Below are 19385 nucleotides of genomic sequence, written 5' to 3' on the forward strand. Positions count from 1 at the left end.
GAATAGAGGCAATGAAACGCATTCTACAAAAATTTTATACTTCATCTCAGTAGTGTTGAGTAGACGACTTAAGAATGACTTAACCTTGTCAAGGGCTCCTGTATTTACCTTTTTTGTTTTTTTATAAATCAATTGCAATTTTCAGTATTTCAGCTCTCTCAACAGTGAACACAGTAGACCCTGAGCAAGCCAGTTAGTGGGAGTTCCCAGTGAGTCCGCCCTTGTATCCCTAGGACTGTCTTGATTATACTTATTCCCTCATATCCATCCCACTGGTGGGTTGTAGAAAGATCTTTAGAGAAATGCAGAGCATTACGCCAATAAACCTCAGTATCCCTGGCACCAATCCGCTATCTTAAGGTTTTTGGAGAGAGAGATGGAGGCTGGGCTACCGAAGGTGGGACTATTAAGGCTTTGCTGCGCTGTGGTTTATAGGAACATAGAATCGCTCAATCTCTTTTAAAAGTAGCTAGCGATAACTAGGAGTGAGACCGGACTGGCAGGAGACTCGGGTGAGGAAGGAAGTTGTTTGAAAGCAAGTTACATGGCAGATAGAGGACAGGAAAGCAGATTTTGAGAAATCACTTTCACAGGTTGCCTTTGAGTACACTAGTCCTGTCCTCATTAATACGAGCCTTTACCCACCGCCGGAAAGAGAAAATTAAGCAGAAACGAAGGAAGAGGAGTAAGCACACATACACACACCGATGCCCATCCTACAATTCACTCTTGGAGACGAAAGGCCTGTGTTCTCAGCCCCGGTAGCGGACTACACTGCCCTCCGCTGCGGTACTCGAAATCCTCATTCAGTGCTTGGAAAATAAATCCTCGACGTCAGAAAACCGGGTGGCAACCTGCAACATCCCCTTCCTGTCCAACACACCGCCCTGGTACATCCGACATTTCCGACCGCGCTTCTTGGAGGGGTCTCCCAGACTCACTCCGATCGCACCCCGCTCTGCCCCCTTCCGGCCGGCGCGCGCGTGGCGACATTTAAACGCTTGCCTGCAAGTTCCCACCGAGGCTTTCGGGAGGCCCTTTAAAACTGGCGCGTGCGCTGGGGTAGGTACGATCAGTTCTCGCCGGGTTTCCAAACTTCGCGCAGTGTCGCGAGATTCGCTATCCGAAACTTCCGGTTCTAGTCCGCCTCGGTGATTGCAACTTGGCTATGCGGTCTCGGCTTCTGTTTAGTGCTGCCCGGTGTCTTCGGGCGCTCCGGGCTATTAGCCCACCCCGTCGGCACCTAAAGTGCGGCAGCCTGCCGCTGGAGGAGCTGTTCGCCCCCGGCGGACCTTTGCGGACCTTCCTGGAGCGCCGGACAAGGTGTGAAGCCCAGTTGCAGTTCGGGGGGTCTGAGCTGCTGGCGGTGGCCAAACTGCTGAGCGAGAAGGAGCAGGAGCTGCAGGAGACCGAGCATTTGCTACACGGTGAGGGCCGGGCCTAGGGGAACGGGATTCAAAGCCGATTCTTGACTCTTAGTTTGCCTCGTCAACTAAGCCGCTGGTCAGGTGTCCATAGCTCCCCAAGTTAGAAGTTCTTTACTCCGTTGCAACCCTTTTTGGCTTGGGTCGGAGGTCAAGGCATCACTGTGTGCGCTCTGACTCCCTCCTCTCCCTTTTGAGCCCTTGTGCTCCCTGGACAGGATGCTCCGCCCCCTTTTACAAAATTTAAATTTATCGATTGTCTACTGGCCGAAGATCTTTAGCTTACCAGGGACAAATAAGGGACCATCCCTGTTACGTGCTTGACAGCAGGGTTTCTCAAAGGGACCAACTGGGATAGTGTCAAGAGAGGTGCATGCTAAAACTAGACTTTGGACTCAGAATCTGAGACCTAGAAATATGCGTTTTTAACAAGTTTCCCAAGTGGTTAGTGTGCATTCGAATCTGGATGGGTCCTAAGTTTCTGCATTTCTACAAGCCCCCCCATGAACCACACTTTGGCTAGCTTGACTCTAGAGAAGATGTATTCAAGGAGAGAAAATTAATACTACAGCTGAAAAGTGAGAACAGATAACTGAATAAACACCTAGGGAAAGCAAGGAGAACTTGTTGGGAAGGTCTTGTGCAGTGATAAAGTTCCACCCTTAGAGGATATTAATAATGGTTTAACCTTTATTATTTTACCGTACTTCAGGCTTTGCTTAACTATTTTTATGTATTAAATCACCCAGTTCACATATCAAACTGTGAAGTAGGTACTGTTAGCCTCATGTGACATAAAAGGAACATGAGGCATGGAGGTAAAATAACTGCTCAGGCTAAACAGCTTTTAAGGAATGGAGTTTGGATTGGACTGACTCCAGATCTCATGTTTTTAATCCCTGTACTCTTTGTTAACCAAGAAAGAAGAGAAGTTACGGGGAGTGGCAGGTTGAAACATTTTGTAAAGGTATGAAATACTAACCTAAAAAGGTTGATTTTTATCCTATTGGCAGAGGGAGCCAGCTGAAGCTTTTAGATTGGGGAGTGAATGCCAGAAATGGCTTACTTGCTTAGAAAGCTTTCTGTCTGGTAATCTGGAAGTCAGCCTGGAACGGGATTGCAGATGCTTGGAAAACAGAAGACTGAAGTCTAGTTGAGACTTAAGGAGAGTCTAAATCAGGTGATTTAAGAGAAAATGTGGCTTCCCAGAGTGGGGTTAAAAAAAGGATTACTTAACCATACTAGGAAAAATACTTTGCAAGAAAAATAAAATTGATTTCATAGCTTAAGCCAAGCTTAAAAACCAAATGGATATACGGGTTAAATATTTTAAAAACCTAGCTGTAAAGAAGTAAACAGAATGTTAGAAAATTGTTACTGGCAGAACACAACTCAGCTTAATGATAGAAAATATCATTTAGCAACTCCTGAATTCTTACCTTATGTCAGACACTACTAATTACCCAGAAAATACAGAACTAGTTTTTAGGAGCTTGCAGTCTAGGGAAGAAGTAAAAATATATGTGAACAAGTGCTCGTTTTAATTTCTGCAATAAAGAGCAGTTATAAAAAGCAAAAGGAGGCATTTAAGTGGATTTCAAAGAGAATGCAGGAGGTTGCCAAACAGTACGAGAAGGGGATTGAAGGCAGAGGTGGCCAGCAAGAAGAAAGTACCAAATTGGAAGACATGATGTAGCAGGAGCATGGAGTAGGTATGGGAGTTGATAATGTCACAGAAACTTGAAACCAGAAACACGGTTCAGAACGCTGCATGACAAAGAAACTGGATTTGTTCCTACAGACTGTGAGAAGTTAGCACGTTTTTAAGCAGAGAAGTGACTTTTTTTTTTAATCATTTTTGAGAGAGAGAGACAGCACGAGTTGGGAGGGGCAGAGAGAAAGGGGGACACACAGGATCTGAGCAGGCTCCAAGCTTTCAGCACAGAGCCCGATGTAGGGCTCGAACTCACGAACTATAAGATCATGACCTAAGCTGAAGTGGGATGCTAAACCGACAGAGCCACCCAGGCACTGCGAGAAATGACATCTTTTGAAAGATTAATGTTGGTGTCAGTGTTTGAGAATGAACTGGAGTATTCTCCAGGGACCCTGGTGGCTGAAAGGCCAGTGAGAAGGTAGTTGAAACCGTGCAAGAAAGAGGTGGTGATAGGCATGGGCCACACTCACAAGACATTCTAACAATAGTCAGGATTTGGTGGCTTACGTCCCGAGAAGAGTGAAGGAGAGAATTCTAAGAAAAGTCTTAGGCTTCTGGGTTCAGAACATGAATGGTACTGTTAACTAAGATGAAAATATAAAAGTTGGATAAATTTTAGGAAAAAAGATGTTTTGTGCCAAACAGGCAGCCATATTAAGCCAGGAGTACCTGTAAGGACATTCAGATGAAGAAATTCAGATAAAGATGATGGTCTAGAGAAAACACTACTGGCAGAGGAGAAAAACTGAGCCTGAATAATCGTATGAGAACTCAGCATATATTTGACAAAGTAAACCTTAGAAGCAGATGAGAATACTCAGGAAGAAGTGGTTGAGAAAGAAACAAGACACTAACAAAGGTAGAAATACACAGTATTGGAGGAGCAGGCAGGACAAAGCTATAAAAGATCGAGAAAGAAAAGGCAGAGCTTTGGGACCCTGAACAAGATAAATGAAGCTGTAAACACCAATTAAAATGTCAAGGGATTGTTGATACTGGACTTAGAAAGGGCTCACCTTTTCAGCTCACACTGAAATAAGCTTTTACGTTTGGCAATTTTATCATGGGTGATTTTAATAAAAACGATGTCGGGGCACCTGGGTGGCTCAGTCAGTTAAGTGTCCGACTCTTGGTTTGGGCTCAAGTCATGATCTCATGGTTTGTGAGTTCAAGCCCTGCATCAGGCTCTGTACTGACAGCCTGGAACCTGCTTCGGATTCTGTGTTTCTCTCTCTCTCTCTCCCCCTCCCCAACTCATGCTGTCTTTGTCTCTCTCAAAATAAATAAATAAAACTTAAAAACAAGATGTTATTAATATGATTATGAAATCCAGTGTGACAACTAGAGAACTAAATGAGAATTAACACGAGAAATCGTAAACCTGGCATTGAATCTCCAGGAGTTTGGGACGGAAAAGCGGGGGGGTGACAAGTGTTCACTTGAAGGGTTGAAGAGAACAAGAACCTTTACAGCAGGGAAAACATAAACATATTGGTAGACAGAGGAGAAGGCAGGCATGTGATAGGTGCCGAGTGAACATGTTGATTAATAACAGTGAATCAGAAAGAACTAGTATATTTCCACTGCCTACGAATAACCCCAGTCTAAACCCTCCAGAGCTATGCTGTCTGGTAATAGTAGCCGGTGGCCACACAAGGCTACTAAGCACCAGTAATGTAGCTAGTCTGAATTGAGATATGCTGTTAAGGATAACAGATTTCAAACACCTAATATAAAAAATAATTTTTGATATTTTAAGGTACATGTTGAAATGATAATGTTTTACACATACTGGGTTAAATAAAATGTAGTATTAAAATTAAATTACTTCAAGACCTTATTTCTAATCCCCTTAGCCTTACAGAAGATGCAGAACTGAAAGTTACCTTAGAGGTCATCCAGCCTAGCTCCTTCACTGTTGCTGAGATAACAGAGATTCAGAGAAGTTGGATATGTTGCCCTGAGAGAATCCTAGCAGTTGAACTAGGACTAGAATTCATTTTTCCTTTGTCTAATTCAACACATTTGCCATTCCACCACATTTTTCTGTGCAGAATTCCTACCAAAATAACTTCCTGCCTTTCCACCAACACTCCGAATACTTGCTTATCTCATTATTGCTGTTGCCGTTTTCTCTCCTTGAGTTAATGCTTCTTTCCTTTCTCTGCCCATCCCAAAAGTAAATGCAAAAACAGTCCTTTAGTGTGCTACCATTTTAATACTTAATCACAAAGTGTTTTAGATTGTAATTCTGTGTGAGTTTTCTCCCCTACAAAAATATAAAGAAACTAAAATTATCTAAAATCCTGCCTTGAGGGCAGGTCTTACATATTATTATCTCCAGTTCCTCCAAACTGATACTTTGGAAGAGCCTGATCTTTCAACAAAGAAAGCTATTTGGAATAACTAAAGAAATTTCCCTTCTCTCCTTTCTATAGGTCGCATATTGTCCATAGGATAGAGAAATGAGAAAATATATTTTGTAAGGTAAAGATGAAAACTCAGACACTATAAGAAAGTAAAAGCAAGTTGGGTGGGGGAGTACTTCATATAAACCTTCTGTAAACATTAGGGAAGATCTAAATGTTTGGTGGATATTTTATATTAATGAAATATTAGGTAAAGAGATAAATTTCTATTTTTTTATACAATTTTTTAATGTTTATTTTCAAGAGAGAGATAGAGCATGAGCAGGGGAAGGGAAGAGAGAGAAGGAGACACAGAATCCAAAGCAGGCTCCATCCAGGCTCTGAGCTGTCAGCACAGAGCCCGACATGGGGCTCAAACTCATGAACCATGAGCTCATGACCTGAGCCAAAGTCGGATGCTTAAGTGACTGAGCCACCCAGGCACTCCTCTATTTTTTAATTCAGTTTGGTTTAACTGATGGAAACTTTAATTCCCCTTCCGGTCTGACGACTCAGTGAATTTGTTGTTGTGTAGTCTAAGTTGGAAAACTAAAACCATATTTGTTAACATGAATATTTCATGGGGGTAGAATTATAGGATAGTTCAATAGGTTCTTTATATTTTTCTGTAGATTTTTTTTTTTTTAACGTTTATTTAACGTTAGACAGAGCATGAACGGGGGAGGGTCAGAGAGAGAGGGAGACACAGAATTTGAAACAGGCTCCAGGCTCTGAGCTGTCAGCACAGACCCTGATGGCGGGGCTTGAACTCACGGACCGCGAGATCATGACCTGAGCCGAAGTCGGATGCTTAACCGACTGAGCCACCCAGGCGCCCCATCTGTAGATTCTTTTTAATCTTATGCTTCTGTCATCAGCAAAAAAGTTTGTTGTTTTTTCTTTTAAGCTACATGCTAATGAAAACTAATGCATACAGTGCTACTTTTAATTAATGGCAGTTATGAAAACGACAAGAAAGACATTTTTCCCTTTGGCTACAATAATAAAATGAAGACCTTGAATTCTGTTTAATTCCTTAATTAAGAAAAACTTAACCTACTGCCTTATTTCCATAGATGAAAATGAAGACTTAAGGAAACTTGCAGAGAATGAAATAACTTTATGCCAAAAACAAATAACTCAGCTGAAGCATCAGGTATGATATCTGCAAAGAATAAAGATTTTGTGCTGTTACTTCTAATGAATTTTATTGTAAGTTGATAAAAACAACTCAAGAAGTAACTAGCTTGTTAGTACTTAGAGTTATAAACTTTTCTAAAGCAGGAAAAAGTATACTCCGGGTGGTGCTATTTTTATCATAATAAAAGGATCGGACAGCTATGGAAAGAAAGGTGACTGCCATATTGATACGAGTTTTCCAAAAAGCAGTGGGATAAATATCAGTATTCTACTTCCCCTCTTTTGGTTTTTTAAAAGAGGTGAGGGGTAGATGGTGAGTAGAAACAGTTACAGAGCGGTGGTAGATTGTGAGCTCCTTGGCAGCAGAAATATTTTTCCTATCTTTGGCGCTATGAAAGTGCCAGACCTAGGATCGATCCTCGGCTTTTAGAACTGAATTATACTGCTTTGGTTTTACATATGGGAGAATATATAGGCATTAGATGAAGAGTAATCATTATTTTAATGTTTATTTATTTTGAGAGACAGAGTGTGAGCAGGTGAGGGGCAGAGAGAGAGGGAGACACAGAATCTGAAGCAGGCTCCAGGCTCCGAGCTGTCAGCACAGAGCCCGTCTCAAACTGGGGAACAGTGAGATCATGACCTGAGCGAAGTCGGACGCTTAACCAACTGAGCCACCCAGGCGCCCCAATGTAATCATTATTTTAAATTAGACCTAGTCTTTTAATGCAGATTCTGTAAAGCAGAGCTTAAAGATTTATAGTAGTTATCTCTGAGGATGTAAGTAAAAGAACATGCTATGGTGAGGAAGGAGCCCAGGAAAAGGGGGTGCTTCATTTAAAGATTACATTTCTTCTCTAGTCAAAAGTTAATGTCCTTACCACCCATTCCAGAGGGAAAGTTCCACCATGAAGTGAAGTCTCATATAATTTGCCTTCTTCCCATTTTCTAATATTTTTGTGAAATACAAAGACATATGTATTAAAGGTTTCTGTTCATTGACTAGTAGTTAACAAACACATAAATTCAACTAGTTACTCAAGATTTGAATGACCATGATGTACTGGCATAGGCTAGAGAGATGGAAAAGTAGTAACAACTATAGCTCCCAACCAACATAAAGTATGATACTTCACAATTCAGGCAGATCTGGGTTCAAATTCTAGTTCTTCCACTTTCTAGTTGTATGTTCTTGGGCAATGAGATTATTCAACTAAATTAAGCTTAAACTTAGTTTTTACATCTTAACTAGAGCAAGATACTATCTTCCCAAGACTGATTTCAGAATTAAAGTATATAAAGTGCTTAACAGAGTGCTTGTCACATACTAAGAGACCAGTAAATGTTGGTAGCTTTTCTTATTTAACTCACCTAACGAAAGAAGCTTTTATTCTGCGTCCTCTTAATTAGTACATACTGAAGTGTGAAAGGTATATTGTCAGGGAGGGAGGACTGATCTAGGCACCTTGATTTGAGTTCTTCTGCCTGCTCTGCCAGAAGCTAACCTTTTTCTCTTTTGCAAGTCATTTAGTCTCTACAGCCTCATTTTCCTTTACATGCAAAAGGACCAGATCACACATCATCTCTAAGGGCCTTTTCAGTTCCAAAATTACAAATTTCTCTTCCAAATTAAAGAAACTTAAAAAAATAGAAACATACAATTTTAGTCTTTTTTTTTTCTTTTCTGCCATACTAGGCTAAGAGTTAGGATCTTCTTTTGCATCCTGCACACAGTATAGTGTCCTACTCACAACAAGCTCTGAATTATTAACCAAACAGACAGAACTGACATAAAGTTTTACATAAACACCAAAAATAAACAAATTAGACCCATAAGTTTTATCTGGACCTTATAGCATTTATAATATAGTTGTAACATTATATTTTTTAGAAGTTATGCATTACTATATGGTTCTAATTGGCAAGATGGTTGAAGAGTAATCAGCAATATTTGTTTAGAGAAACTTTAAGTAATTCACTATTTAAGTCCTGTTGCATCTTGGGGCGCCTGGGTGCCTCAGTCGGTTGAGCATCTGACTTTGGCTCAGGTCATGACTTCACGGTTCGGGAGTTCGAGCCCTGCGTCGGGCTCTGCTGAAAGCTCAGAGCCTGGAGCCTGCTTTGGATTCTGCGTCTCCCTCTCTCTCTGCCCCTCCCCTGCTCATGCTCTCTCTCTCTCAAAAATAAACATTAAAAAAATTTTTTTTAAATCCTGCATCTAATCATTTAGTGTTTTTTTTTTTTTTTAAGTTTTAAATAATTCCTAATTATAGGAGGGGTGATATTTTTGTATTTACAGATTATCTTACTTTTGGTTCCCTCAGAAGAAACAGATAAAAATGATTTGATCCTGGAGGTAACTGCAGGAGTTGGGGGTCAGGAGGCAATGTTGTTTACATCAGAGATGTTCGATATGTATCAGCAATATGCTGCATTTAAAAGATGGCATTTTGAAACCCTGGAATATTTTCCAAGTGAAATAGGTAAGTACACTGTTTAATTCATTTGGGGGAAAGAACAGATTTAATCTATCTACATGTGTCATATGATGATGTTTGGAGAGACCATAACTAAGCTTTAGAATTTATTGGTTAAGGAAGCTTACCTGATTTTATGTTTACCATTCACTTAATAATTTTGAATGTAAATATACCTGTTTTGAGTGGGCCTATAAAATACTAGTCATTCACTACTCACCACTGAATGATTAATGATCTTTTAAAAGTGCTCTTTTACACGTTATTGAATCAATTCATTAATACCATAAATACTTTATGTTTAGTGATTATTAGCAATAAAGGTATTAAGTGTTAAAACACTGGATATCTAGACTTGCTAAAGTATTTCAATGCTTTTATATTCTGCATGCTTATATTGGTTTGTAGCTCTTTTAAGTATATTTCAAGATGGTGGAAGTGATGATCAGTTGTTTATAAATGGCAATAATAATTGTTCACTCAATATTTTCAAGGTGGCCTTAGACATGCGTCTGCCAGCATTGGGGGTGTAGAGGCCTATAAGCACCTGAAATTTGAAGGTGGTGTACACAGAGTACAAAGAGTGCCAAAAACAGAGAAGCAAGGTCGCATCCATACCAGCACCATGACTGTGGCAATCTTACCCCAACCGACCGAGGTAAGGCATCAGTCTCCTCTCCTTGGAATCCTGCACTCAGCACAGTGCCTTGCCCCCAGAGTAACAACTCACTTCACTGAACTGAATAACTCCTTTGCTCATCTTTGGCCTTTATCATGTATTTTGAGGGTTTAATAATCTCTTATCTCAGTCCAAAAAAATATCTTACAATAGATAGTAACGGTTAAAGATATATAAATGATCTAATGTTGCACTATTTATTAATTTTTGTCCACCACTAAGTTTAGTTATTTTAAGACCATCTCAGTAGGAGAAACAGTATTACCCTACTTTAAATAGGATTTAATACTGATTACCCTTCATAATGATTTTTGTTTTGTCTGACTTTCCCAGAGTGTAAATAGAAGAATTCTATTTTAACAAGGGTTAACAGAACTGCTACTTCATAACCCAGTTGCATTAAAATGCAAATACATCGGGTGCCTCGGTGGCTCAGTCGGTCAAGCATTAAGCATCCAGCTCTGGATTTCAGCTCAGCTCATGATCTCATGGTTCATGGGTTTGAGCCCAGTGTCGGGCTCTGCACTAACAGCACAGAGCTGCTCAGGATTCTCTCCCCTTTTTCTCTGCCCCTCCTCCGTGCTCTCAAAATAAATAAACTTCAAAAAGATGGAAGTATATTGTTACTTCAATATTGCTATGAGTAACATTGCTCATAATGAGTATACTTTATTCTCACAAGCAAATTCTCAGTCTATATGGTATTTGTAAAATAAATAAATTACATCCCTTTTGATGAAAGTGATAGGAAATATATGACTTGTTTTTCAGGATGAAGTATGAATGATTTGAGGAGGAGAAAGTTTAATTGAGGTTTCTTTTAACTTGGAGGAAGGTGCTAGTTGACTCTTTAAGTTCCTTTCTTTAATCTAATTTATACATGAAGCCTAGATGAGGCACAGAACAGTTTAGGAAGAGCCTGATATTAGTTGCTTTGGTTTAAGTATTTTGAAGACAGAAGGAGTAGTTCAGGAAAAGATGGACTGAAGTCCGTATTTAATGCTTCTAGCAACCATACAAGGAGCACATAGGGAGACACAGAGGGCCTGTGAATAGTAGGAGTCCTGTTGTCAGGGTGTGACCTGTTGCAGAATGGTCCGTAGTAGTTCATGAAATAGAGCTTTTTAAAATCTGGTGCTTCTAATGGCAACTTCCAGGACAGAGCATTATGCTGATGTCAGATCCCAGCTATGTATGACTTCTTGGCTTTTTTGCCTTTTGCTGTTTCCATCTGCCTGTCCTAAGTCCCCCTTTATTTAAAATTAAACAAAATAAGCCTTCCCATAATTCTTAAGCTAGCAGTGGTTTTTTTTTCCTGTGTTAAAGTCTTTTTTAACTCAGAAATAACCCACAAAAGCTCACTTTAATTCCTTATATTCACATTTCTAGTATTAGCTAAGTTCTTCTGTTCATGTATTAAGGAAGAGGGTAATTAACAGAGAAGTCCAGTTTTTGAGGATTAGGGAGGGTTTGTTTTTGTTTTGTATTATATTTTGATCTACTTTTCCAAAAAAGAGATGTTTTAAAAAATGGTATCCTTCCAACTTTTCTATCCTTAAAATTAAAACTTCTCAATCTTATAATTCTATGACATGTAATTATACACATAAGTGGATAGTTCTTGCCCTTGAACAGTTCACATACATGTGATATTTTTAAATCCCAACTTTGCCTCTTATGTATAGATCAATCTGGTAATTAATCCCAAAGATTTGAGAATTGATACTAAACGAGCCAGTGGAGCTGGAGGACAGCATGTAAATACCACGGACAGTGCTGTCCGGATAGTTCATCTTCCAACAGGTATGTCCTTATTTCTTCAACATAAAACTTTGAAGAAAGAAAACAAATTCTGATTAACTTGACTGATTTTCCATTGTAATAGATCCTCAGTTACCAGAATATATACTACTCAAGATTATTATTAAATACTTTATTTAGATTAGAATCCTTAGATGAAACTCTGCAGGATAATTGCAAAAGCCAGGAAGACGGAGGGACCTAAGCCCAGAGAATTTCCGTACAGGTGACGATGAGGAAAAGGTGTGGACAGTCTTGCAGGTAGCTTCCTCAACTTCATACTTGGTAAATGTCACTATTAAAAGAAAATCCAGGGTGCTTGGCTGGCTCCATCTGTAGAGCATGCGACTCTTGATAGCAGGGTCATGTGTTCAAGCCCCATATTGGGTGTGGAGCCTATTTTAAAATTTTTTAAATTTAAATAAATAAAAAAAATCCTCAGAATGAAGTCACTATCATGGGTTCTTCTTTATCAGAAAATGCTCAAAATCACTAGTTCCTAGCTTTCTTTGAAGAGAGGAGGACATGGACTTCCTTGCGAAAATGAAAGCTTGGACTTGCTTTCTCAGAAACATGCTCATATGCAGAGTTCTGCCCATAACTTCCAGGGCTGCTGCTCCATGAAGTCCATCCACAAACCTCCAGCAGTTCTACTGGAGATACACAGGGGAACTATGTCTAAATACTTCTTAAGTCTTCAATATACTCTTAAGTGGAACTAAATGTGATTTACAATTATTACTGCAGTGATTTACATGTGATAAAGAGCAGATGGATAGCAAACTTCAGATACCTAGAAAGAATACACTGTGACTGATCTCAAATAGGCATAATTCCCATGGATCAGTAGTGTTGAACAGGAGTGATTGGTAGGTTTTTCCTTTTTAAAATTTGAGGAAGGCCTCAAGTTAAACTTTAAGATGATGTCTTATATAATATATACTATATAAACAGGAATAGAAAAACTAGATGAAACTCCTCACAAAAATATTAATTGTGCCTATCTCTATTAGGACTAACTTTTTTTTTGTTTTGGTGATGACAAATAGCTACTTAAAAAAATATATGGTTGCTAGTTAAGGGTATGGAAAAACAATCCTTATTAAATGAGTAATGATTTTTGTTTAGTATGTGTGCCTTCAATATGAATGTATTTGCACTATAGCTCAAGCTTCAATTTTTAGTTTTCTGAGAACTCTGTAAAAGTTATTTGTTTAGTTTATAGTCTTCCTTTATTAGAATTGTTTTTTTCCTCATAAAGGAAGAAGAAAAAGAAGGAAAAAGTATTTCTTGATAATAAATGAAGAAGATTTTCCTATTAAAACTGTTCAATTCTCATGACACTATTCAGGTGTTATTTCTGAATGCCAACAAGAGAGATCTCAACTGAAAAATAGAGAGATGGCTATGAAAAAGCTACGTGCAAAACTGTACAGCATGCATCTAGAAGAAGAAACAAATAAAAGATACAGTGCTAGAAAGATTCAGGTAAAACTTAATTTAAAACATGCTCTGAAGGGGGTGCCTAGGTGGCTCAGTCTATTGAGCGTCTCTTGATTTAGGCTCAGGTCATGAACCCAGGGTTTTGGGATTGAGCCCTGTGTCGAGCTCTGCACTGAGCTTGGAGCCTGCTTCGGATTCTCTCTCCCTCTGCCTCTTGCCCCTTCCCCGCTTGCACACTCTCATGTGCTCTCCCTCTCTAAAATAATTTAAAAAATGCTCTGAAGGATAAAAATATAAAAATAAGATAACCCAGTTTTTATATATGCTGAAATTATTTCAGTGTATTTGTTAAAATAAGGAAAGAATTCAAGTAGCTCAACAGAGGGTTATAGGTGTTTCATAATAATCTTAAACCTCTGCCCTCGTTTCTATATTCAAGGGCTTTGTTTCCTCAGATTTTTTTTTAATGTTTTATTATTTATTTTTGAGAGAGACAGAGTGAGAGTGGGGGAGGGGCGAAGAGAGAGGAAAACACAGAATCTGAAGCAGGCTCTAGGCCCTGAGCTGTCAGCACAGAGCGTGACCTGGGGCTCGAACTCACGAACTGCAAGATCATGACCTGAGCCGAAGTCAGACACTTAAATGACTGAGCCACCTACCCAGGCGCCCCTGTTTTTCTCAGATTTTTAACCAAAGTTACTAAAAGAGGATATATGGAATCCCCATTTTGAATCCTTTGAAAATTATGGGAGTTGGAAAGCAAACTGAATTTATTTTCTTCCTGTTTGGCATTTAATTTTACAACCACCTTGCCCTTTATTAATTCCTTTTTCTGGGAATTCATCACTGTCCTCATTGAAAATGACCAGATTAATTCACAGATATATATGGCTACCATTTGAATGCTAATTCTGTGCTAGGCTGTATGTTTATGTCATCACTGTGTTGTAGGTATTATTTGTATTTTATAGATGGGGAAACTAAAGTTTAAAGTTTAAATAAATGTCTGAAGTTGTAGAGCATTGAAATGGCAGAGAGAAGATCAAATGCTATAAATCTGTCTCACTTTAAAGCCAGTACTCTTCTTTTTCTATTACGTCCCATGTTATTTGAGGATTCAAAATGTTTGAAACTTGGTTCTTATATTGTGTTTCAGATTATAAACAAAGAGCTTAATCTCCAGGTAACTTAAATTTGTAGGTTTAGTTGCTTTGAATCTAACTGTATCTTATGTCTTCATATATATCTGTATAGGTTGGAACCAAAGGAAGGTCAGAGAAAATAAGAACATATAATTTTCCACAGAACCGGGTCACAGATCACAGAATAAATAAGTCACTTCATGATCTTGAAACTTTCATGCAAGGGGAATATCTACTGGATGAACTTGTACGGTCATTGAAGGACTACGCTGATTATGAATCTTTAGTAGAAATTATTTCCAGAACATAAATTAATTTATTATTAAAGACTTATAGCTTATAAAAATTCTACCACAGCAGATTACATTGTGTGTAAATACTAGTATTCTCTTAAAAAACATGAGTTAATACATTTGGAAGTAATGTGTGTATTTTAAAGACATAATTTATATAAATCTCTCAATATATTAGTAAAAAAAATGTACAATACAATCATGACTCTGCTTATATATTTTGGACTCTTATGTGAAGTATACAAACAAAGCAAAAACAGTATTTTGTTTTCTTTACTGTAAAATGTTTAGCAAATGATCAAACATAAAAGAAATACAATAAATATTGTATTAGTCAAAGTCCAGTCAAGAGACAGAAAACAGACCATGAATTTGAACAGGGATAATTTGGGTACAAAGAATTTTTAACTGGTAATAGGATAAGCTATAAGGGGATAAGCGAGAACTCATGCACTGTGAATGAGAGAGAGTCCCCAAGGAAAGAACACCCTTCGAAGGAGCTTCCCTTCCCCCAGGGTAGAGTCAGGACTACTGGAGAGAGCATAGCTTTGGCCTACTTGATGACAGAAAGGTTCCCTGGGCTGCCCTGAGCCAGAGCTGGTCTGCAGGTGGTGGTGGATCAGGCCTTGCAAACAGGACCTCAAACCCTCTGGAATGATAAACAAGCAGTCTCCCACCAAGGTGTCAGAGAAACTTGTTGGACGGTTAAGTACCAGTTTGTGTCTGCATTAGTCAGGGTTCTCCAGAGAAACCGAACCAGTAGGATGTGGGAGATTTATTAGGAGGAACTGGCTCATGTGATTACGGCAGGTGGCAAGTCCAAAACCTGCAATGTGACCTAGCAGGCTGGAGACAGCCACAGGAACTGATGCTGTGTTCCAGTCCAAAAGCAGTCCGCTGGAGAAGTCTCTCTTGCCCAAGGGAGGCCAGTCTTTTTTTTCTTTTCAGGCCTTCAACTGATTGGATGAAGCCATCCACCTTATGGAGGACATTCTGCTTTGCTCAAAGTTCATTGATTTAAATGTTAATTTCATGTAAAAACACCTTACAGAAACCCAGGGTAATGTGGACTAAGTATCCTGGCACCCTGTTGACACATGGGCCAAGAGCACCCTCCTCCCCCGCCCCCCGCAGCTGTGCCCTAGATGAGAAACGAGAGAAGCCTGTCCCTCCACCACCCCCTACTGACAAAACTTGGTACCAAACAGGTCCAGCTGCAGTATTCGGAAGTGGGGTGATGAAGGGTAAATTTGTTGCTGAGAGGCAACAATTTGGTAACTGACCTAAATACCCATATGCATTACCTAGTTTCAATAATAGATACGTTTTCATATATTCTTGGTGTTAGAAGTTACAAGTATTGTTACATTGTTAAATATTTCCACTTGCATTGTTAAAAATAAGGATATTATATTCTATTATTAATATGTATTCTATAATATATTCTACTTAATCATTTATTATCACATGTAACAAAATTCTCAGTAGTTCCCTAAAATCTTCAAATACCCAATACACATCCTCCCAATTCTCCCCCAAATGCCTTAACTGGCTTCTTCAGACCAGGATCCAACTAAGGATCCCACATGGAATCTGCTGGTTACATTGTGTAAGTTTAGAATAGCCCTGCCAACTGCTGCCCCCTCTTTTTTCCATGACATTGCAATGAATTTGCATTTGAGAAGATCAGGCTACTACAGTGTCATTTAATTCCTCAAGTCACAGTATTTCCTACAAACTGGAAGTTGGAGCTTAACACTCAGCTAGTTTTGCATACTCTCTCCCTTTCCTCTGATTTAGCATTTTTGTCATTAAAATATATACCAAATAAGCCAAGTTTGAATGCTCTGATGTGCTGAGATGTATTTGATTCTCTAAAACACATGCACAGATGAGAAAAATGACTTCACCCTTGTGAAAGGAGAAGAATTTATTGTTGAAAGTGAGCTTAAAGCTAAATCAGTATAATATTTTTTTTTATAATTAAAGTTTATTTACTGTGAGTGAGCACATGTGCAAGCAGGGGAGGGGCAGAGAAAGAAGGAGAGAGAGAATCCCAAGCAGGCTCCGTGCTGTCAGCCTGACTCTTGAGGCTCGATCTCAAGAACCAGGAGATCATGATGTGAGCCAAACAGTCCAATGCTCAACCGACTGAGCCACCCAGGTGTCCCTAAATCAGTAGGTTCTTTATCAGTATTTTTTCATCATAAGATTTAAAAGAAGTTTAGTGGCTCTTATTTTCCATAGGAGTCCTGGTTATGATCAGCTCTTTTCTGAGAAGACAGACTCCAGAGAATTGGGGTCTAAAAGGGAAGAAAGCCTGGGAATGTCTGCTTGAGGCTACACAGCTGTGAAAGACCTCTTGGTGTTGAGGGCAACAGAGATTAAAAAGTGCTTACTGTGCTTGATAAAGAAATACGAGGGGTGCCTGGGTGGCTCGGTCGGTTAAGCGTCTCACTTCGGCTCAGGTCATTATATCTCACAGTTCGTAGGTTCAAGCCCCACATTGAGCTCTGTGCTGACAGTTCACATTCTGTATCTCTCCCTCTCTCTACCCCTCCCCAGCTCATGCTCTTTCTCTGTCTCAAATATAAATAAATGTTAAAAAAAAGAAACAAACAAACAAACAAACAAACAGGAGGGGCGCCTGAGTGACTCAGTAGGTTAAGCTGACTTCAGCTCAGGTCATGATCCCACAGTTCGTGGGTTCAAGCTCTGTGTGTCGGGCTCTGTGCTGACAGTGTGGAGCCTGGAGCCTGCTTCAGATTCTTTGTCTCCCTCCCTCTCTCTTGTGTGCACATGCTCACTCTCTCCCTGAAAAATAAACATTAAAAAAAAACAAAAAACAGAAGACATCCTCATGGTTCTTCCATGGTGTATGTGCTGCTTACTGCAAGGAAGAGTAGTAAATTCAATGTGTTTAACTACAAGGAGTGGAAGGGAGAGTAGGGGAGGGGAAAGAACTACAGGAAAGGTCAGTTACCCATAAAGAGAGAAAGGCTGGAAATGCTGATTCTAGTTTTTGAAAACATGAAATTAACTAAGGACTACAATTATGAGAATAGCTCTATCTAGTAGATAATGTTAATTTTATAGTAGTTACAACAAAGTAGAATTTCCAGAGAAATAAAATGACTTAATTATTAAGGTTATATGATGAAAGGGTTAAAGAATTAGAAGACATTCCATTAATTCCCAAACTGCATGCTTTTCTCTATTTGTTGAACCTACAGTAATCTAAATTCTTATAAGCATATGTTCTACACAAATTTAAAAGTATATCATTGTGAGGTAATGTGTTTCCTCTTTCTTAAGTCAACCTGTATTAGCCAAATTTCCTCTAGAGCCCTAGCTTGTACTAACCTTCAGAGTAATTTGTTTCACCTTATTCTTTAAGAAATAGCAGGTTTACTATTTACTGAGAAAACTCAGTAAAGACAGGTATTAATTTTAAAACTGGCCAAAGGTTATCAAATACATCAGAGAATTTGAATTTCCCTTGTAACATTCTGTTCATGAAGGACACTCTACCTTCACAAGCACATTTGATGAAAATAGCTTTCCATGACCTATGCAACTCAAGAATACACCAAGACTTGTTAATTAGACCATAGGCAATGCTGCATAAGGTCCATGTAAGATGTGTTTCCCAGTTTGTGTCTTTTAGGTCTTTCGGGTTTCCTTTTTGAATGAAAGGGATATATCTATGTTAACTGAATATTACAACATATTATTACTTAATTTCTCTTTACCTCTTCTAATAGGCGATAATTAGAAAAGTTGGACTGAGATTGTGAAGAGTCTTGACTATTGAATTTCATTCTGTAAACAAGAGAAGCTCTTAAAAGTTTAGTTATCCGCACCCCCCCAACCCACTCCACTTCCTCACTCCCTGCCCCATGGGAAAAGGTCTGATAGCTGTATTAATGAAGGTGGAAAAGAACTTTTGATCAATTTTTAAACTTCCTGTCCATTAGAACATCACGGTTGGTTGGTTAGAGAAGAAATCATAATACCTAGGTAATTCTAACAATGTTAAGCTTAACACATGCATCAGTAGGTGTATTATAAACACATGCAGATTAATTGACAAATTCTGGTATGAATGGACACTGGCTTCCACTTCACTCACTAATATAGCTACTACCAGAATAACAAGTGTAATTTTTGGAACCCAGGGAAGGATCAGGGTAGAGCAACAGTCGTGGCATGAGGCCAACTGGAACCCTAAGTCTAATATTTAAGGGCTTCCAAATCTGTAGCTGTTCGTATAAACAATGCATCTATACAGCTATCTTCACTATAAACCATGCATTTTGTTGCTCCCACTCCCTTTGCATGTGCTGTGCTCTCCACCTGGAACAGACTCTTGGCTTACCTCAGCAGAAAGATTTCTAAGTCCAACCTAAAGGGCACCTTAGCCTCTAGGCAGAATTAACTGCCCTTCATTGGCAATTCCACAGTACTTTACCATCCCAGGATGACAACATTTATGGCAAGGTAACACCAGTCTCAGGACTGTGTTTAATAAGGAAACGGGAAAGAGTGGGTCAGGGACTAGAATAAGCATGTGTCGCTAGACCTCTCACATTGTCTCAGGAATGGACAAAAATATGTTTTCTTCATTCTTGTCTCCTCAGGACCAAACATTATGCTACAACAGGCACGAAACAGGTGTGTAAAAGGCAGTTATAGCGAAAATATTTGTCCAGAAATCTGATGTGTTATTCAGAAAAAAACAATTTCAGAGTGGCCCAGAACAGCAGTTAATCAAAACTTACTCAGCTGTAATAGCAATTTTGAAGATGCATAACCAATCACTATGTTTAAAATTCAACGTCATATTCCTCCATAACCCATTT

The 19385-nt window shown here is 39.1% G+C and overlaps 1 protein-coding gene across 4 annotated transcripts; it reads left to right on the forward strand.

Annotated features, from left to right (window-relative positions):
* The first annotated feature begins 264 nt into the window (after window positions 1-264).
* Window positions 265-14714, forward strand: MTRF1L (mitochondrial translation release factor 1 like). Of its 4 annotated transcripts, none has more exons than XM_015073670.3 (7): window positions 288-1427; window positions 6626-6705; window positions 8989-9172; window positions 9661-9824; window positions 11531-11648; window positions 12997-13133; window positions 14343-14714. In XM_015073670.3, exons 1-7 carry the CDS (start codon window positions 1169-1171, stop codon window positions 14538-14540), a joined length of 1140 nt encoding a protein of 379 aa, XP_014929156.2. In that variant the 5' UTR covers window positions 288-1168; the 3' UTR covers window positions 14541-14714. The 4 variants fall into 4 exon arrangements, with proteins under 4 accessions (XP_053078050.1, XP_026912398.2, XP_014929156.2 ...); XM_015073671.3 differs by having other exon boundaries at window positions 1289-1427; window positions 9014-9172; window positions 14343-14633; XM_053222075.1 differs by lacking the exon at window positions 14343-14714 and having other exon boundaries at window positions 265-1427; window positions 12907-13033.
* The last annotated feature ends 4671 nt before the right edge of the window (window positions 14715-19385 follow it).

The sequence above is a fragment of the Acinonyx jubatus genome, chromosome B2 (genome assembly GCF_027475565.1).
Source record: "Acinonyx jubatus isolate Ajub_Pintada_27869175 chromosome B2, VMU_Ajub_asm_v1.0, whole genome shotgun sequence".
Taxonomy (NCBI): domain Eukaryota; kingdom Metazoa; phylum Chordata; class Mammalia; order Carnivora; family Felidae; genus Acinonyx; species Acinonyx jubatus.